The following is a 20,386-nucleotide window of genomic DNA, read 5'->3' as shown; positions in this document are numbered from 1 at the left end:
TCAAATTGACCCCTAGTTGTCATATTGCATTTTCACGTGTTTTGTTGTTTTCACATATATATATATATATATATATATATATATATATATATATATATGCCTAAAAGAATTATGAGGATGGTAATGAGTAAAGAGTTACAATCATCTTTTTCGTTATCATATTTTCTTTAGTGCAAACAATGTTCATTGTCCAAACGGGATATGACAAATTTACTTTTGGACTAGCCTCCCACGTACCATCGTTATACATTATAAAGTTATATCTTCACTAATTAAATCAAATCGAAAATCAAAATGAAAAAAACTCGTCACAAGTGTAATTTAAAAAAAAAATTTAAAATTATTTTCAGAAATTAAAATTGGATCAAGAATCGAATCACATATAAATTCCAATTCCGATCCAGTTATTTTTGAAAAAAATCTGGAATCGAACAATTCAAGATTCATAATAAAAAATATTATTCCAAAATCGGAAATTCCATAATTTCCATCCCGGTTTAGTGCACATAGTAAAAATAATCATTTAATTGCACCAAAGAAAGGCCTAAAAAGCCCAAAACAAAACATAAAATTCAGCATAGAGATAAAAAAGTTAAAAGTTTATTATCAAGAAAGAAAGGCAACAGTGTTGTATGTGAAAGAGAGACGCCCACCTGTCAGCTTATATATATATATATATTTTGATTATTATTAACAATTGATCGGAGAATTAATTCCTCTGCTTCGATTCAGGGTTCTTCTTCACATGCCAAAATATCTTTTAATGAAAAAATAAATACAAAATTATAATGGGCACTTTTCACTGTTAGAAGATTACTCCTCATACACACACACTCATTTTCTACTCATTTTATTGCAGCGTATTTTTCCTTTGAATCTTTGCAAGAAATAGGTACGCTGTTTAAATTGTATTTCGATTGGTTTATTTTGTGTGTTAATTAATTATTTCTTTCTGCTTCATTACAATTGTTGATGGGCTGATGCGGCGTGCATTTTTCTTGCCATTTTGATGATACAGTAATATTTATGGGGTTATAAGTTTTCTGGGTTTTCTTCAAGATTCTATTATAAAAATTCTAATATACTGTTTTATCGAGATTCCAAGATTCTATTATTCTGTATGGATGCTGTTTGTCATTTTTCCCATCATGATTATGCATATTCATTTTGATCCACACTTTAGTATTTGGGTGTTTTTGTTTTACTGTATGTTCGGTTTCGGGTTTCATAGAGATTCTATAAGGGCTTTCCTAAGAAAGAATGACTTTAGTCAAGTTCGATCTAACATCGGAATTATGAATTTGATTGCCATTGAGTTTTGTACTTTTTTTTTCGGTTGGACGAAACGTTCGAGATGTAAGCCTTGATTAATTAGTTTCTTGATTTTGCCGTATTCCCAGATTCCGAGGAATCAATCCCATCAGGATGGCTAACATGGGATTGTTATATGGGAGTAAAACATCGAATTCTTCGGTGATTGTGAGCTTCAGAATACCGTATTTTACTCATTGGGGGCAACAAATACTAGTATGTGGTTCTGAACGTGTACTCGGGGCATGGAATGTGAAGAAAGGCCTTCTGTTGAAGCCTTCTCACGAAGGAGACGAGCTAATATGGTCCGGTACTCTGTCAGTGCCAGCTGGATTTAATTCCGAGTACAGTTACTATGTTGTGGACGATGAGAAAAGCGTTTTAAGATCGGAGGCTGGTAAAACGCGAAAATTGTCACTACCTAATGGTGTTCGAATTGGGCAGTTGGTTGAGTTTCATGATCTATGGCAGGTGATTAATTTTTTTTAAATTTTAATGCATGTTTGTAAGTGGTGTGCGTTGTTTTTTTTTTTTTTTTTTTTTGCATAATCAAGAACTGTTAATCGGGACGTGCTTTACTCAATTGCAGACTGGTTCTGATGATTTACCGTTAAGAAGCGCATTTAAGAATGTGATATTTCGTAAAAGCTGGAATCTAGAAGCTGAGAGACGAGTCGAGAAACCCCTTGAGCCGGTTCAGGATCCGTCGGACGACAAAGGTAATTTTGTTTCTCTTAAAAAATTTGATTATTTTTTGTGTTTGGAATATCATTATCAAGAAGTTCATTTTTACTCTCGATTGTGTCGAACAGATTCAGTCGTGGTGCAGTTCAGAATTTGCTGCCCGAATGTTGAACAAGGCACATCGGTAAGAAATATCGTATTTACCAAATCACCCTCGTGAACCTTTAGAGTTTTATTCTTAATTCATTTTTTCTTTTGTAAATATTTGTAGATTTATGTGATTGGTAGTTCTTCGAAGCTGGGGAAATGGAAGATCGAAGATGCACTTAAACTCAGTTATGCCGGTGAATCGGTTTGGCTAGCTGAATCTGCATTGACAAAGGACGACTTTCCTATAAAATATCCTTTCACTTTATAAACTCATTCTCGTGTGTGTTTTCCGACTCTGTAAACGAGACAAGTCCCACATGTCTATTTCCTTAATAGCTGTTCACATACAGATATTGCAAATCTGACAAAGCTAAAAAGATTTCTGTGGAAACCGGCGGTAATAGGGAACTCTTTGTTGACTTTTCGACTAGTCAACCCAAGTACATTGTCCTTTCAGATGGCCTAATGCGAGTAAGCTATTTCCTCCTTTAGTTTTAAAAAAAAAAGAAAAAATAAAAGATTTGCCTGATCGAATTTATATTGTCAGGAAATGCCTTGGAGGGGTGCTGGTGTAGCGATCCCGATGTTTTCGATAAGATCAGAAGCTGACGTGGGCGTGGGTGAGTTTCTTGATTTGAAGTTACTAGTCGACTGGGCAGTTCAGTCGGGTTTCCATTTGGTTCAGCTATTGCCGATTAACGATACATCTGTACACGGAATGTGGTGGGATTCATATCCTTACAGGTAAAACATAAACACATCAAATATATTTACTCGATCGTAAAATTCGTTATCGAATATGTATTATGAGGCACTTTCCTGCTCGTCTTGGCATGCAGCTCTCTGTCGGTATTTGCATTGCATCCATTATACCTAAGAGTGCAGGCCCTTTCAGATAATATCTCGGAGGATATCAAGGTAATTCATTTCCTGGAAAAGGAAAATGCATGAAATTTTCGTTTCGATAATGACGTCGTTACTTTCTTCTGCAGCAAGAGATACAACGTACCCGAGAACAGCTGGATGGAAAGGTACTCGTTTCGTTTTCACTTTTCAATCTTTTTTCTTCTTTAAAGAAGGTTCTTGATTATTCGTATGTTTTCTTGATTAGTTTCAATTGAGTACCCGTTTATCACAGAAAACATGATTTATGATTTTTTTGGTGTTTGTGTTTGCAGGTTGTGGATTACGAGGGTGCCATGGCTGCAAAACTTTCAATTGCCAAGAAAATTTACTCGGTGGAGAAGAAAACCGTATTTAGTTCAGTTGCTTACCAGAACTTCTTTTCCGAGAATCAGGTTAATTAAATCTGCTCATTAAAAATAATATTCAACCGTTTCTTTTAAAGCAAATTAAAATTTTTGCATTACCATTTTTCTTGCATACAGGAATGGTTAAAACCGTATGCAGCCTTCTGTTTTCTACGGGACTTCTTCGAAACTTCGGATCACAGCCAGTGGGGCCGCTTTTCTCATTTTTCCGAAGACAAGGTAAATTAATTAGTAATTACATCTTTCTAAATCTTCGATTATACCAAACTCATTAACGCTAACATTTTCTTAACCTTTTATTTTCAGCTCGAGAAACTAGTCTCGAAAGACAGCATACACTACGATATAATTGGTTTTCATTACTATATACAATTCCATTTACACATCCAGGTGACTTATTAGTGTTTTTTTTTTAAATATCTTAACCGCCAACTCAGCACTGACTGGTCAATGTCCGTTTATAACAGTTATCGGAAGCTTCCGAATATGCAAGAGCGAAAGGAGTAGTGTTAAAAGGAGATCTCCCAATCGGAGTTGACCGAAACAGTGTGGATACTTGGGTGTACCCGCGCCTGTTCCGCATGAACACCTCCACCGGTGCACCACCAGATTATTTCGATAAAAACGGACAAAACTGGGGTTTCCCTACTTATAACTGGGAAGAAATGTCGAAAGATAATTATGCTTGGTGGCGTAATCGTTTAACACAGGTGCTAAACGTGCTGAATTTTTTTTTGTCATTTTTTTTTCTTTTTTGTAATATAATTTTAGTTTTTTGGTTTTTGTTAAACAGATGGCGAAGTACTTCACGGCGTATAGGATTGATCATATACTGGGGTTCTTCAGAATCTGGGAGCTTCCAGAACATTCGTTGACCGGTCTTTGCGGAAAATTCAGACCATCGATTCCTCTAAGCCAGGAAGAACTTGAAAGGGAAGGACTATGGGACTTTAATCGATTGAGTCGACCGTATATTAGGCAACAAATGTTGCAGGTATATAAAAGCCTCGTGTATTTCATTTTTCTCTTTTGGGTATTTTTTTTTCTCGATTTTTTTATTTTATATATTTTCCGTTTATGTTTATATTAGGAGAAATTTGGAGCTTCCTGGACTATTATTGCCTCCAGTTTCCTCGATGAATACCAAAAAGACCATTACGAGGTGATGATCTATATTTGGGAGAAAAAAAAAAGTTTTTTGTTTTGGGTAAATTGTTTACGACTTTTTAATTTACGAATTCATGTAATATAATGTAGTTCAAGGAGGAATGCAATACAGAAAAGAAAATTGCGTCAAAGCTGAAGTCTTGCTTAGAGAAATCCATCTTGCTGGAGAGTGAAGAAAAGCTTCGACGCAACCTGTTTGATCTTCTTCAGGCAAGTTTCGATTATGGAAAGTCTAGTTTCGTAATTCACGTTAGTCGAGCAAATAATATTTTTATTTATTATTATTTATTATTATTATTATTATTCTATTGCAGAATGTAGTTCTTATTAGAGACCCGGAAGATTCAAAATCGTTTTACCCCCGTTTCAACCTTGAGGATACATCAAGCTTTAATGATTTGGATAATCACAGGTAAATAAAAAAAATAGTGGTAAATATTACCTTTTATTTTTTATTTTTTTTATTTTTATTTTATGTTTTAATATATATATTTTTTAATTTGCAGCAAAGATGTAATGAAAAGACTATATTACGATTACTATTTCCAGCGGCAAGAAACTATGTGGCGTCAAAATGCACTAAAAACGTTGCCTGTTCTTATGAACTCTTCTGATATGCTGGCTTGTGGAGAGGATCTTGGCATGATTCCTTCTTGTGTCTACCCTGTATGAGATTACCTTTTTACCCTTTTTTACGTACTAATTATTTTTAATGGGTTTGAAATGTTGATTTGTCGCGTGACTTACTTTGATATAGGTGATGCAAGAATTGGGCTTAATTGGATTACGTATACAACGAATGCCCAACGAACCTGGTCTGGAATTCGGTATTCCTTCGCAGTACAGTTATATGACTGTAAGTTCCGTTTCGTAGTATTTTGCTACACCAATTTTATCTTTTTAATATATAATTATTTTTTTCTTCTTTTTTTTCTTTAAAGAAATGATCGTTGCGATTAAAGGCTACACGTAATTTGTTACTATTTATAGGTAAACGCACCGTCATGCCATGACTGTTCGACCCTCCGTGCGTGGTGGGAAGAAGACGAAGAGAGAAGAAGCAGATATTTCAAGAATGTGGTGGGCGCTGATGTGGCACCACCTGATAGGTGCACTCCGGAAATTGCGCACTTTGTTTTGCGCCAGCATGTCGAATCTCCGTCCATGTGGTCAATTTTTCCGCTTCAGGTATTTCAACAGCATTGCAAACTATTCTTTTTTCTTTCTTTTTTTATTTCCTAATAGTTACTTATTTCCTGTTTAATGTTTTAAAATTAAAAGTATACTCACTATTTTATTTATTTATTCATTAAAAATAAATTTTGTACAGGATTTACTAGCACTGAAAGAAGAATACACGACGCGTCCAGCTGTAGAGGAGACGATAAATGACCCGACTAATCCGAAACACTATTGGCGATTCCGTATGCTCTCTCTCTCTCTCTCTCTCTCTCACACACACACACACACACACACACAATACTTAGTAAGATTATCCAGTCATAAACTTTTGTTTTATCGTTTCTTATTGTTGCATTCTTGTAATTGAGCAGGAGTACACGTGACAATAGAGTCATTGCTAAAGGATAGAGAACTTGTATCAGTTATAAAAGGTCTGGTCCGCAGTAGCGGAAGATCGTACCCTCCTTCACAGGACGATGAATTACAGCTGGAAAAACCGAGCGTAGAAAATGGGAAGAAAGAAGAAGCCCAATTCACTGCTTCTAAGCTTGCAAACAAAGAAGCAGTTACAGTCTGATTTTTTAATTTCTTGTTGCTGGCAATAATAATAAATCATTTTAGTCTATATATATATATATATATATATATATATATATATATATATATATATATATATATATATATATATACTTTTGCTTTACCATTTTATTCTCAAGAATAAATTAAGGTTAAATTATTATTTTTAACTATCAATGTAATTTGATTTGTTTTTCAACACAAGTTACCCCATTTATTGCTTCAAATGTTTTTTTTTTTTTTTTTTAACTCAAGGCCGGAAGGGATAAAAAAGAGGGTTAACTGCAAAAAATCCCCTAAACTTTGGATGTTTTTGTACTTTATCCCCTAAACGGAAAAAAGTTGCACGAGCATATCTTAACTCTATTATTCTCAGCACCAATGTTCAAAATGTGCATTTCTTCTCGTGTATACAATTCTAGCACCGGTTAAATGAATGGTCGATTCTTACCGAAGAGGAACATATCCTATATAAATTTGTTTCTTTTATTTGATTTGTGTAATGAAGAACGCACATATAGATATCGTACATACTACATACTACATAAGGTTTGAATTTAAAGCGAAGGTTGTATTTTGTGACATTTCGCACAATTCAGAATTATTAACTCAGACGATGGCTGTAATTATCCAAATAAGAGAGATTTTTCGTAAATTAACTATATCTCAGGGGTGGCCGTAATTTGCCATAAATATTAATTTAATAAAATATATTGAATAGAAGCCAACGGCTAGAATTGAAGGAATGAGACAAATACGATGATAGTAACCATCCAATCCATATATAATGAAAAACAGTTGGGCATTTTCCCAGAAACATCGGAAGGTGGTGAGAGAAAGAAGAGAGAGAGAATTCTTTCACCCGTTTTTTTCTAGAGAGAGAAAAGAACAAAAAGAAAAAAGGCATTTTCCAATATTTTTTTTTTAATCACCGTAGGCGACGGAGTAAATTTGCTCTCACGCTCGCCCGTTGCCGTTTCGTCTCCCTGGACGCCTCACCAGTGTTCAGAGTACCATTTCTTTTTTCTCCATTTTATTTCTCGTTTCTTTTTTTTCTGATTTTAATTTCTGATTTTCGAGATATAAGGAAATATGTGATTGTTCTGTTCATCCGACTCAATTTTGATTTCTGCTTCATATATATATATATATATATATATATATATATATATGTGTGTGTGTGTGTGTGTGTGTGTGTGTGTTTGTGTTTGTGGTGAAATTTCAATTGACTATAGAAATTTTGAGGACAGAATCACAGAATAATCTCAATTTAAAGGCAATGATGCTCTTTTGTTCCACAAAGCAAAATTTGTGTAATGTTGGGATTTTTGTTTCTAAATATTAATTGTATGCTTCAATTTTAGTGTCAATTGGGGAAAAAAGAATTATGAAAACTGGGGAATTGACATTTTTATCCCTCCCCTGCAGTTCATTGTGGCAACTTTTAAGCGGAGGAGCGAGAGAGGGCCTTTGTAAGACAGAAGGTGACGTACATATATATATCGTGATTCGAGCACTCGTTCTTTCTATTTTTTCTCGTTTTCGTTTCACTCTATAGTTATTGGTATTTGGTACAAATTGCTGGTGTTTTTTATATACACTAGTAATTTGCAATTTTGTACTGAGCCATGAACGTAAACTGTATACGTATCTTCGACTTCGAGAAGCTTTAAGATCATATTGTTTGATATATTGTAGGTGTACGGAGATTAGTTTCACATTTCTAGTTGTTGATTTTTGCAGCTTCTTTTCGGTGAATTTGTAGTAAGTTTTTTTATTTAAGTTCGTACTTTTTCTCGTTATCCCTTTGTATTACGTTTCCGATTGATCAACTAAAGAGTTACACTTCTTGATTGCAGAAATGTGATGTCTAATCTCCCAAGGCAGAAATAAGTAAAAAAAAAAAAAAACCCCGTCTAAAAAGATCGTTTTTTAGCATGCACAACGAACACTCTCACCAAGTGAAGACTCGTCAAAATGGCAGTAGCCATCACTCAACTCCACGGAGGATTCAAGCCGCTACCCCGCCCCCCGAAAGTCGACCGCCAGTCCTTCACTCATCTTGACTTCCAAAAAATGCTCGACTTTCCTCTAGAACATTCCTTCAACTTGACCTACATCCACAAGAGCTTCTCCACTCCATGCCTATCCCACCCTTCTAAACTCGATGAAAACACAAAAGATTCCACAATCGAAATTATCGTGGGCAAAACTGCGCCACGTGTGCACACACTAGTGGTCGAAGTTGCAGTAGCTATGGCCTACGGCTTAAGCCCTGAGCCAGCTTCGAACGGGCTTAGTGGGGCCTACTTCTTGCACGCAGAAAACGGAGAAACTATAGCTGTTGCAAAGCCCGTCGATGAAGAAGCTGGCATGAAGAATTCGATAAGGGTAGGCGAAACGGGCCTTCGTGAATCGGCTGCTTATCTTCTTGACCACGATGGCTTTTCGGGGGTCCCGCCTACTGCGTTGGTCAAATTCTCTCACGTCGAATTCGATTTAACTAGGTCGAAATTGGATCGGCCCCCACCTTATAAAATCGCGTCGCTTCAAAGATTCGTGGACCATGATTCCGATGCGGGTGATTTGGGCCCATCTAGCTTTTCGGTTACTTCTGTGCACCATATTGGCATACTCGATGTTAGATTGATGAATCTTGATAGGCATGCAGGGAATATTCTTGTGAGGCAAGGAAGAAACGAGAAAGCCGAGCTGGTGCCGATTGATCATGGGTTTTGCTTGCCTGAGTCGCTCGACGACCCGTATTTCGAGTGGCTGCATTGGCCGCAGGCTTCGGTGCCCTTTTCCGAGGGCGAAGTTGACTATATATCGAGTCTTGATATGTATAAAGATGCGGAGCTTTTGAGGAACGAGCTTCCGTCTATTAGGGAGTCTTCGATTAGGGTTCTTATGCTCTGCACCGTGTTTCTCAAGGAAGCAACTGCTTACGGTATGTGCCTTTCCGACATAGGCGAAATGATGACTAGAGAGTTTCGTGGAGGGGAGGAGAATTGGAGTTCGTTGGAGAAGTTGTGCTTGATTGCTATGGGAGTAAATGACGATAATACCCCTCACGCCACAAAATGTATATCTTTCCAGGACTTGGATGATGAGGAGTGGGAGTCGTTTTTGGAGATTTTCGAAAAGCTTTTGCCGAAAGCTTTTGAGAAGAGAAAATCGGTCGGTTTATCGGAGTTTGGAAACTGATCGTAAGTATCGAATGCGTGTGTATAATAAGTAACGAGGAAAAGGGATAAGGCGAGAGATGCCATCCTTTCCGTTTAAGGCTATGTGTACCTATTATAGTTCCTTCTGTGTTATGTTCTGTTTTTTTCGGTTGTTTGTTTGTTTGTTTCGTACGAAGTTTATGTTCTAACCTCGGACTCGGTTTTTTCTATATAAGACCTTGTAAGGGTACTTAACTGTAGCAAAATATTGCATATTAGGATGAGTTGTGAAACAAGACAACCTATTACAATAGCTGCTTATATTAGGTATTTGTCCTGAAGTACTTTGTAGTTCATTAAATATGGGCAAATTGAACATCACCCCCTGTAAATTTCTACTTTTCGCACTTTACCCCCTCAAAATTTTAAAAAATGAATGTGTACATTCAAAATGTTATTTTTGTTGCACATTGCCCCAATAGAAAAACTACGGTGGATTATTCATTGGAACCAAGTATTTTGTTACACGTTGCCCCTTTAAATGTTATTTTTGTTGCACGTTGCCTCTTTAAAATCTTATTTTTATTGCACAATGCACTCCTAAAATTGGCTTTCGGGGCAAAGTGCAACCAAATTAGTATTTGAAAGGCTTAATTCCACTTTGCACCCTTAAAATGTACCATCTTGGCACTTAGCACGCCTGAAAATAATTTATGGCACTTTGCACCCTCAAAACATGTTTAATCGTCAAAGTGCACCCTAGTATATTTTTCGGCCATAATTTTCCGTCGTTAACTTATTTTTTTATCGTTAACATGGTCAATTTTTTCTATTCAATTGATTTTTTCTTCAGGATGAAAAGTGATAATGTATTTTCGAGCGAAAATGACTACGTTCATAGCCAGGAAACAGGTTAACAATGGAAATTCATGACCGAAAATAAAATAGGATGCACTTTGAACGATTAAACATGTTCCGATGGTACAAAATGCCATAAATTATTTTTGAGGGTGCAAAGTGCCAAAGAGTACATTTTAATGGTGCAAAGTGAAATTCAGCCTATTTCAAAGGGGGAGTATATCCTTTTCTGAACTTGTAGGGTAAAAATGCAAAAACGAGAAATTTATAGGGGTTGAAGTGCATTTTGTCTTTAAAATATCTTGACTAATATTATATGTTATTTCAATTTTTCACGAAAAGAGTTAACGCGCCAATCATCGCGCGTGACCTAATTTTATTCCCACCAAAAGCCTCCAATAAATAACATAATAATTGAGCCCTTTTACCTTCAGCCCCAAAAAGCAACAATGGCGCACTACCAGTCAACGCCGGATATCTACATCGTTGACCACGAGTTGCCTTACGACAGCCACAACACATACGACGTCGTCTTCTTCTCCGATTCCGTCCACACAACCGTCACCCAGGACCCCACCATCGCCACCCAGTGGATCTCCGACGTCGAGTCCCTCCACCGCCGCCGCCTCAGCACCCTCATCGTAGGCCTCGACGTCGAGTGGCGCCCCTCCTTCAGCCGCAACATAACCAACCCAGCCGCCACGCTCCAGCTCTGCGTCGGCCGCCGCTGCCTGATCTTCCAGCTCATCCACGCGCCGTCGATCCCCTCCGCCCTAATAGGCTTCCTCGCGAACCCTAACTACACCTTCGTCGGCATCGGGATCAAAGCCGACATCGAGAAGCTGGAGGAGGACTACGAGTTCGGATTCAACACGAACACAGTCGATTTGAGGAACACCGCGGCGGCGGCGTACGGGAGGAGGGAATTGCTGAACTCGGGGCTGAAATCGCTAGCCCTAACCGTGCTGGGGAGAGAATTGGAGAAGCCGAAGAGAGTGACGATGAGCCGATGGGATAATCAATGGCTCACGCCGCCGCAGGTTCAGTACGCCTGCATTGATGCTTTCGTCTGCTTCGAAATCGGAAGGGTTTTGAATGCTTCTTCTTCTTCTACTGCTACCTCCATACCTGCTTCTTTCTGAAAATTGAAAGGTTAGATTTTTACCTGTATTCATGAAAATTGAAAGGGTTTGACTTTCGTTGACTTCTCGAACACTTGCTCTATTTTGTGAATAGACGATGATTTGGTCGATTTGATTTCGTTTACTGAACTCTTTTGGAGTATGCCTTAGTTAGTGTGTGTGTGAAGATGCTAATTGATCTCTAGATACTTGGTGAATTCGAATCGAATGTTCTTTTAAGCCCCCGTTTTGATGTGGATCTTTGTCGTTTTTTGTTAAGATACTTGGTTTTCTCGTAATTTACAAACAAACGCAGCACAAAAATTGAAGAAAAAAAATCGAATGTAGCTTAATTGAATCGACATTGGATTGTCCTTTTGTGTTTGATATAACGAAAATGACTTCTGCGTTACTGTGATAATTTACGTGAAGCTTTTATATGATCATATTTGATTGCACGTAAGCATGCTCAGAAGATTGTACACCTCTTTATCACGATTAGGGAAAACACGTAAATACAACTTGGTACAAACACGAAATGTTTGGACAAGGAAATTAAGGCTGGTCGGCCCCGATTAACTTATTCTTGAAATCATCGTGCTGAAAATTTTGGCTTCGTGTTTGGCGTATTCCCTCCGTTGATCTTTCAGCTCCTTATGTTTGATCTTCACATCTCTGAAAATTTAATTCAAGAATTCAAATCCAACAACATTACTATGTGGATTCGAAAAGTGGTAAGAAAATAACGATTCGAAAAACAAAAATACGCAAACCTGTTGTTTGGATCAATGGATAGAGCCCGGTTAATATCTTCCTCAGCTTTCTCTAAATCCGATGTTCCCATGTACGCTTGTGATCTTCTAAACAGTGCTTTAACGTTGTACGGATCAAGTTCTAGAACCTGTTAATTACCTTAAAATCTGCTAATTAATAGCCTATTATTTTTTTCTGCAATAGAAGTACATATGAAGTAAAAGAGAGAGACTGAAAAAGTCGACCTTAGTGCATAGTTTCGTGACCTCTTTATATTCTCCCATTTTTAATTTGCATGCTGCTTCGTTCAAGTAACACGATAGCCTCAAAGAATTTGCCTGAATTTTTTGTTCGTTGCTGAACGAATGGTTGTATTCAACGTATTTTGCAGCCTGCAAATATTCGAGAAAATTGACAGAACTATGTTAGTCCGAGGAACTATAACTAAGGATCTCGCATCAAGTTTACCTTTTTTCTTTTTTTCGTTTTCGTAATTACTAATATTGATATATATCGTAGCATAGATAGAGATCACATTCCTTGTCATACTTGTTCGACGCAAGCTCAAACTTTCCGTCTTTGAAAAGTATATTCCCATCATTCTTGTTGGTTTCGCATTCACTTATTCTTTCTTGTGGATTCATCTTCCAAAAGGGCTTTTTCGTCTGCAATAATCAAATCATTTCGTCTCGTTTTTTTTTTCTTTTTCCGAATTTCGACTCTTGTAAATATATAATGGAAATAGACCTCGAAGTCGATCAATTTGATTTCATACACCATTGGAGCTGCAGAATTCAAGAAATCAGAGCTGATTTTCACTATGGCTTCTTCTCCTTTCCTCATAGTCAATACTGCTCTATCCAATCGCCCATGGATTTTTTCTGCAGAGAAATGCGTCGAACGACAATTTAGCCCGACTTTTTTTTTTTATATTTATTTTTTTTGCATAATTTCAAGAACTTGTACACATATTGCTGCACCTTCTGCACATATATATTCAAAGGGCTCTTTATCGGATCCTCGCCTTTCTAAAACCGTACCATCTTCAAGCTTACCGATGTAAACCACTACAAAAATCGATTTTCAGACTTACATTAATGTCAAAAAAGAAAATGTCGGTTGAAATCAATTACCTTTCACGAGGGATCCTTCGTTAGGGCGATTGAATGATTCTCCGTTTTTTGTTATTTTCTTCAAGATCTTTTTATCTCCGGTGATATCTACTACGGTTCTCCAATTTACTAGTTCGAGACGAATGATAAGATTCGGACAGGTTGGAATAAAATCGTCAATTTTTGAAGTCTCATTTTCACAATACATAAGACCATCTGCAAAAGAACTGTAAAAATTGAGATTTGATTATGGTAATAATAACTTATTCATATATATATATATATATATATATATTCTTACAGGAGAATTTCACAGACAGCTCTGCTTTCTCTCCCTTCCTCATTGTTTTCACAGCTTTGCTCATAGCAGGACAGAGATGCCCTAATCAAAACGAAAACACTCACATAAATTATTATTATATTCCCAACGAAAAAACGGCGAAAAATTAAAAGAAAAATTCGACTCACCACTTATCAAGGAAAATTCCAAACCTTCGTCATCAGATTTAGAGATCACAACTCCATTCTCACATTCAGCAACATACTTTACTACAAGGCAAAACAATAAAAAAAATAATGGGATAATCCTTAACGGGCGATTTTGACTGTGAAATCAAGAATGTAGTAAATACTATGTTTTATTTTTTACCGAAGACTTCGTCTAAATCATTGGGAGTAGCCCACCCCTTCCCTTCGCTAATTATCTTCTTAATTATTCCACCATCTCCACTAATATCTCTAATTGGGTACCAAGAAATCAGCTGTACGTCGAAAACGAGAGTCGAGTTTGGAGGAACTAAAGGAGGTGATCCAATTTCACCGTATCCCAATTCTGGTGGAATTGTGAAAATTGCTCTTTCGTTTTTTCTCATAGTAGCAATGCCTTCGTCCCATCCCTTTATAACTTCACCTGTCAAAATATTCACCGGGAAAAAAATTAATAAAAAAAATAATCTCCAAGAAAATTAATTTGTTTTCGAAAATAATAAATATAGCAGAGGAAATACCCTGTCCTAATTTGAATCTGAAAGGAGTTCCTTTTTCTCGACTCGAATCGAAATATTCCGCTCCTTGCAGGCTCACATTGTAATGAACTGGAGCAAGAAAACAGAGGGAAACACCTCTTAAATAATAAAATAAACACAGTTTCGATTCTTGAATTATTTCACATTTCTCAGCCACTCTAAATACTATAAATGACTCTTCGACTACCATAAAAATGAAGTATAGATCATCATCATCGACCTTTTTCTTCACTTTCTCGTGGAATAAATTTTTACGAATACTACTAATATTAACACGAACATGCTTATAAAAAGTTTTTTTTTTCTTCGTATTTTACTTTCGAAAGCCGAAGAAAATGTACCTTCAACTTCATCACCGGGGGTTGGAGTTTGCCATGAAATTCCTTTCTGCAGAATTCTTTTGCTCAGGCCTTTGGCTCCAATAATGGCTTCGGGTAAAACCGAAGCTGCTTCTGTTGTATTCTGTATGGAGATTGGTTTACTGCAAGAAATTGCCATTGTCGTTGTGTGTGAGAAACTAATGTACCTTTCACCTTTGAGTGTGTGTGTTTTTCTGGTGAGAGAGAGAGAGAGAGAGAGAGAGAGAGAGAGAGAGATAAGGGTGTGTGTGTGTGTGTGTTATTACAGTTTGTGTTGAAGATAAGTCGTTAGTTTGGTTGTCTTTCTGTTGAGATTTTTCTTTCAGTTTGTTAACTAACTTACAGACTGGGCCTCTGTTCAAGAATTTGGAGTTTTGGTTAAATTGCGCCTGAGCCCAATATATGTTTAATTAGTAAACTGAAGCCCAATATATTTAATAATAATTTAATTGAGTTTCATCAACCCATCAAAATGAAAAATTCGATAATATATTTCTGATAAAAAAATTCTTCAATTTAATTGTGGGTAAATTACAGATACACCCCTGATCTATGTTAAAATAACATTAAGGTCCCTATAATATCCGTAATTACTATCACCCCTGACACATTGTTAGAAACCCTAACGGAAAAATGCATTGGATAAATTATTTCGTTAGGATTCTAACGTGCTATTAGAGTTTAGGAAACAAATTTAGTGCATATCGGTTCACAGGATAAGAAATTTTGGCTCCGGTAATTGTTTCAGGGGTGTGACAGTAATTACCAATAACCCAGGGAACTTAAAGCTATTTTAGCTCATCTCAAGGGGTGTAGGTTTAATTTTCCATTTAATTCAAGAGTCATGACTAAACTTTATCAATGATAAAACTGGAAAAACCCTTCATTTCAGTAAAGAAACCTCCTCTCCGCCGCCGCCGCCGCCACCACCACCACCACCACGTAGCAGCGGAGATGGCACTGCATAACATAGATGTGATACCCCACCAATTACCCTTCGACACACACGAAATATTCGAGGTCTGCGTGTACAGCACCATGGTGCGCACAACCGTCACACGCGCCCCCGAGATCGTCTCCCAGTGGATCTCCGACGTGGTGTCCGCCAACAACTCCCGGCGCATCGGCAAGCTGCTCGTCAGCGTGTGCGTGGAGTGGCGTCCATCCTTCAATCCGAGCACAAACAACCCGCCGGCGGCGACGCTCCAGCTCTGCGTCGGCCGGAGCTGTCTCGTCTACCATCTGAATCCGATTCACATCTCCGGCGGCGGCGGCCCCACCATCCCCTCGTCTCTGGTGAATTTCCTGGCAAACCCTAACCACACTTTCGTCGGGATCGGCGTGGAACAGGATGTGGAAAATCTGAAGAGGTGTTATTCGATTGGGTACGGGATGAAGGCGGTGGATCTGAGGAATCTGGCGGCGGCGAGGTACGGGATGAGGGAGCTGGTGAGTGGCGGGTTGAATGACGTGGCGACGATGACGGTGGGGATGGATGTACGGAAGCCGGAGGGGTTTTCACTGATGGAAAACCAGTGGATCACCCCTAATGTACTCTTTGCTTGTATTGATTCTTTTGTTTGCTTTGAAATTGGCCATTTTCTTAATGCTTCTGCCTAAATATATTTAATAAATAAAAATTGGTTTTAACATAATAATATTTTTTATTTGTCGACCATGGAAAATTAGATGCTACACTTCACTGAATTTGTGAATTTGAACCGTAAATTGACACATAATCAAACACACAGATTTATATGTACTTAGTGGATGGTTATTTAATTATATTTACGGTTCAAATCCACTCGATGTAAATAAATAGGTGTAACGACATCTAACTTCCCGTTATGGATTGTGTTGTACTCTTTCGTGTTGCAATGTATACTGTTGTGAAATGCAATATAATAATACATTGGAGGAAAATTAACCGAAAAGTGTATTTCTTATTTTGGAATTAGATGTTCTCTCGAACTAAATCTAAAGCCTCGTTTGGTTGTCGAGATTAAAAAAAGAAAGAAAAAGTTGTATAATCTTACGAGATGGAACTATATATTTGAGCTAGGGAAGGCTACAATATTGAATAATTCCTCTGTAAGCCAAGATAAGATAAGATAATTTTTATTTTATTTTCATAATTGAAGATAAAGATATAATCTATGCTGCACGGACACTTCTAGAAGGTGAAGAGTCCCCGTATCCGACACCTGGACACTCGGACACCCCCGGACACTTCTCAGACATCCGTGTCGGGCCGTGTCGTAATTTCGCTAAAAGTAGGTTACCTGTGTCGGGCAGTGTCCACAATTTTAAAAAAGTTGGGACACTTCTCTTACGTTTTAAGAGAGAGCCCTAATAAAAAAAATGCGCATTTTCTTTTCTCTATAATACAGATTTCCTCTGTTTTCTTTGTGAGTCCACCAAAAACTCCAAAAGTCTAGCATGCGACGGCGACCAAGAACACGAGCAACAAGGGCGAGCGGTTCTCTTATGCGATGATGACTTATACATATTTTTTACTATTTATAAATGTACCCTTATATTTTTATTATTTATAAATATACCCCTATATCTTTTATATTTACACGTATCCCCGCGTGTCCGTATCCTAATTTTTTGGAAATGCCGTATCACCGTGTCCGTATCCGCGTATCACCGTGTCTACGTATCCGTGTCCATGCAGCATAGGATATAATTGGACTAAATATTCAAAGAATCAAGATTGTAATTCTTTGCAATCTTGATTTTTGGACAACAACATGATTTTGTGAGTGGGATTTCTGAATAACACGTCAGCATATATTGTCTAAAAGAAGAAACAAATAAATTAAAGTTGACACAAATTTTCATTCAAAATGGCCACAAAGAAAACCACTCTCTCCAAACATTACAAAAACAAATACAAAATAAATCAAAACCAAACAAAACTATCTTAATTTCTAACAAATCATTTTAATTAAGATTTTGGTTCCTCTAGGGCTGTCATAGGAAAAAACATTTTATTATTTAATTCATTTCTCTGAATTTCACCACAATTTGCTTCAATATCTTCATTCTGATTTTCCCCTTTGCCACCTTTCACTATTTCTTGAATTTCCTCTTCTTCTTTTTCCTTAAATTCTTTGTATTTTCCCCACAAAACAGAGTACAGCCCAATCACAATCAATACTGCCCCAAGAACCCTGCATGCATGTATTTTCAAAAAAAAATTTTTTTTATTATAAATAGACCTTTTTTTAATATATATAAAAAGATATTCTTGAATTATTGAAAATTACCCTCCCAAATAAATATTTTCAGCCAAAATAAAAGATCCCATAATTGCCACAATAATCATCATTAGTGGACTAAATGCAGTAACAAAGACAGGCCCTCTTTTCTGCATCACAAGCCCTTGCACATAATATGCTATGCTTGATGACACAATACCCTGCATGCACCATCACCATATATTAAAATTAATTAAATAATTAATTCTTTTTAGTTAATAAAATTAAAAATTTCTTACAGCATAGGCAGCTGCTAGTAGGTTCATGTCAAACCCAATTTTCCATGCATCAGCTTTGTGCTCCATCACAAGTGTGACAGCAATTGATTGCAGTGTTCCCAAGAAACACACAATTGCTGTTAGTGAAAGCTGTGCTGTGTATTTCCTCAATGTGATTGCCTATTTAATTTCCACAATTTCAATAAATCAATATATATATATTTATATATATGTATATTTAGGGTAAATTACGAAAAAAAACCTGAACTTAGGCTAAATAATGAAAAACACCCTCACTTATTTGTAATTACCAAAACCCCCCAGGTTAATTGATCGTCTTACACCAACCCCTTACAGTGTCACTTCTCACGGGTTTTTTTTCTCTCTAAGGAATAGACTTTACAATTTCAGATATTTTCTCTAATTTCTCACCTATTTAACAGAAGTTATAATAGACCTTACATTTTTTCTGTTAAAAAACTCGATCAACTAGTTAATCAGAGGAGGAATTTGGTTAATACGAATATGTAGGGTGTTTTTCATTATTTAACCTAAGTTCTGGGGATTTTCATAAGTTACCTATATATAATATATTAATATATACCTGAAGAATGAAGAAAGAAGCCCAAGCAAGAGTGGCAAGAATGAGAAGAATGGAGCCCATCAACCAGTCCTTGTCAGCATTTTGAGGAGTACTAGGATTATTATTGTTTGACCGAGGATGAATGTAGTTTGACCAAAACATGTTTATCACGTGCCCTTTGTACACAGTCATCAGCATTGCACCTGCAACTGTTACTACTGTTCCAATCACTTTTGCTTGACACCTCACCTTCTTTATATCCACCTTCTCCATCCTAAAAAAATACAATAATCATTTTAATTTTAAATTCCTTGTTTTTTCTAATGAATTCTTTAGTTATATATATATATGTGTGTGTAATGTGTATGTATATATATGTATACCTGCAGAGAACTGCCATAACAAATGTCATTGCAGGTAGCATGTTACTCATGGCGCACGAAAACGTCGGCGAAGTGTATTTCAATCCGGCGTAGTAGAAATTCTGATCAATCACCGGCCTGAAGTGATCATAGAAATTAAATTAAAATAAGTGATTCTTGATTTTAGAATATAGGGAATTTTTTTTTTTTTTTTTATTTTAAAAAAATAAGAAGAAATTAAACTCACCCAAGAAGGCCCAAGACAAAGAGCTGCATGAAAATAGTGAATGTAATCTTTGGCCTAACTTTCCTGCAAATTTTCATTATTAGGGTATAAGAAAAAAAAAGACATGCATATATGCATGCATGCGTGGAGAGGGTAATCGAGTTGATTTGAACGGGACGTTAATTACCTTTCGAGGAGAAGAGCGAAGGGAGCGATGGCGGCGGTGGCGAAAGCGTGACGATAAACGACTAAGACGTAGTGACTCATGCCGCTGTTGAGTGAAACTTTGGTGATGATGTTCATACCAGCATAACCAAATTGCAAGCAGATCATGGCTATGTAGGGTTTTGCTTTTTCCATGAAATTCCCTTTTTTTGTATCCATTTTCTCTTTGTTAATAACTTAATATATATATTATTGTAAGTCTATTTTATAATAATACTTAAGTGAAAGGAGAAATAGTAGTACTAATTAATTGTACTATATAGCTAGAGAGGAAAACACTTATAACTAAGAGGTGTTTGTGTTAGTCCTAGGTTATCTCAAGTCTTGAAACTTGCATATTTATAAGCACTTTGGCTGGCGTGTGTGTGTTTGTGTGTGTGTGTGAGAGAGAGAGAGAGAGAGAGAGAGAGAGAGAGAGAGAGAGAGAGAGAGAGAGAGAGAGAGAGAGAGAGAGAGAGAGAGAGAGAGAGAGGGTAATTGAATATTCTGATTTTGTATGTATATGTGTATTGCGTGGGTTCCATTTGCTTTTAATTTAATTTATTTAATTGATTAATTAATTCTTGATAGTGGGCAAGTGATTTTAAAAGTGATAAAACAAAGGTGAGTTAGTGCATGCAAACCTCTTATATATAAGGTGGTGGGATCCACGTATTGATATTAAATATATCAGCCCCTACGCGGCACTCCGACGCCTTTGCTCCGCCGCTGCGGCGGCGGTCTTGGCGTACCCAACAATTAAAATTGATGTGTGACTGACTAATATAATA

At 36.9% G+C, this 20,386-nt stretch overlaps 6 protein-coding genes across 8 annotated transcripts; 4 read left to right on the top strand and 2 right to left on the bottom strand.

Annotated features, from left to right (window-relative positions):
* Window positions 1-574: 574 nt before the first annotated feature.
* DPE2 (disproportionating enzyme 2) lies at window positions 575-6,568 on the top strand. 2 transcript variants are annotated; one of them, XM_088825348.1, is made up of 23 exons: window positions 575-892; window positions 1,401-1,782; window positions 1,901-2,030; window positions 2,124-2,179; window positions 2,267-2,394; window positions 2,490-2,616; window positions 2,693-2,889; window positions 2,985-3,063; window positions 3,138-3,176; window positions 3,324-3,443; window positions 3,534-3,635; window positions 3,723-3,806; window positions 3,884-4,126; window positions 4,210-4,410; window positions 4,507-4,578; window positions 4,674-4,793; window positions 4,898-4,995; window positions 5,090-5,249; window positions 5,341-5,439; window positions 5,574-5,771; window positions 5,914-6,007; window positions 6,137-6,403; window positions 6,456-6,568. In XM_088825348.1, the coding sequence occupies exons 2-22, from the start codon at window positions 1,426-1,428 to the stop codon at window positions 6,340-6,342; spliced, it is 2,910 nt and encodes a 969-aa protein (XP_088681474.1). In that variant the 5' UTR covers window positions 575-892; window positions 1,401-1,425; the 3' UTR covers window positions 6,343-6,403; window positions 6,456-6,568. The 2 variants fall into 2 exon arrangements, with proteins under 2 accessions (XP_088681474.1, XP_088681475.1); XM_088825349.1 differs by having other exon boundaries at window positions 622-892; window positions 2,267-2,398; window positions 2,494-2,616; window positions 6,137-6,398; window positions 6,455-6,568.
* A 573-nt stretch (window positions 6,569-7,141) lies between these two features.
* Window positions 7,142-9,819, top strand: LOC105976756 (phosphatidylinositol 4-kinase gamma-like protein). Its single transcript, XM_013002019.2, has 4 exons — window positions 7,142-7,351; window positions 7,770-7,825; window positions 8,040-8,105; window positions 8,201-9,819. Exon 4 carries the CDS (start codon window positions 8,319-8,321, stop codon window positions 9,546-9,548), a length of 1,230 nt encoding a protein of 409 aa, XP_012857473.1. The 5' UTR covers window positions 7,142-7,351; window positions 7,770-7,825; window positions 8,040-8,105; window positions 8,201-8,318; the 3' UTR covers window positions 9,549-9,819.
* Window positions 9,820-10,706: 887 nt separating this feature from the next.
* Window positions 10,707-11,727, top strand: LOC105976678 (3'-5' exonuclease). The gene has a single exon (XM_013001937.2). It carries the CDS (start codon window positions 10,816-10,818, stop codon window positions 11,506-11,508), a length of 693 nt encoding a protein of 230 aa, XP_012857391.2. The 5' UTR covers window positions 10,707-10,815; the 3' UTR covers window positions 11,509-11,727.
* A 181-nt stretch (window positions 11,728-11,908) lies between these two features.
* On the bottom strand, window positions 11,909-15,035 carry LOC105976677 (70 kDa peptidyl-prolyl isomerase). Of its 2 annotated transcripts, XM_088825123.1 has the most exons (12): window positions 14,719-15,035; window positions 14,360-14,446; window positions 14,002-14,262; window positions 13,821-13,901; window positions 13,654-13,734; window positions 13,374-13,568; window positions 13,221-13,307; window positions 12,988-13,121; window positions 12,782-12,905; window positions 12,486-12,634; window positions 12,261-12,388; window positions 11,909-12,162 (listed from the first exon to the last, which is right to left on the bottom strand). In XM_088825123.1, the coding sequence occupies exons 1-12, from the start codon at window positions 14,873-14,875 to the stop codon at window positions 12,063-12,065; spliced, it is 1,584 nt and encodes a 527-aa protein (XP_088681249.1). In that variant the 5' UTR covers window positions 14,876-15,035; the 3' UTR covers window positions 11,909-12,062. The 2 variants fall into 2 exon arrangements, with proteins under 2 accessions (XP_088681249.1, XP_088681250.1); XM_088825124.1 differs by lacking the exon at window positions 13,221-13,307.
* Window positions 15,036-15,690: 655 nt separating this feature from the next.
* On the top strand, window positions 15,691-16,356 carry LOC105976540 (3'-5' exonuclease). The gene has a single exon (XM_013001776.2). The coding sequence runs from the start codon at window positions 15,691-15,693 to the stop codon at window positions 16,354-16,356; it is 666 nt and encodes a 221-aa protein (XP_012857230.2).
* A 1,200-nt stretch (window positions 16,357-17,556) lies between these two features.
* LOC105976774 (WAT1-related protein At5g07050) lies at window positions 17,557-20,110 on the bottom strand. Its single transcript, XM_013002040.2, has 7 exons — window positions 19,579-20,110; window positions 19,413-19,475; window positions 19,187-19,303; window positions 18,825-19,077; window positions 18,242-18,400; window positions 18,012-18,163; window positions 17,557-17,915 (listed from the first exon to the last, which is right to left on the bottom strand). The coding sequence occupies exons 1-7, from the start codon at window positions 19,773-19,775 to the stop codon at window positions 17,690-17,692; spliced, it is 1,167 nt and encodes a 388-aa protein (XP_012857494.2). The 5' UTR covers window positions 19,776-20,110; the 3' UTR covers window positions 17,557-17,689.
* Window positions 20,111-20,386: the final 276 nt, after the last annotated feature.

The sequence above is a fragment of the Erythranthe guttata genome, chromosome 11 (genome assembly GCF_056151865.1).
Source record: "Erythranthe guttata isolate IM_541 chromosome 11, IM_541, whole genome shotgun sequence".
Classification (NCBI taxonomy): domain Eukaryota; kingdom Viridiplantae; phylum Streptophyta; class Magnoliopsida; order Lamiales; family Phrymaceae; genus Erythranthe; species Erythranthe guttata.
Note: the sequence above shows the minus strand (reverse complement) of the source record. Positions and strands in the feature narration are given on the sequence as shown.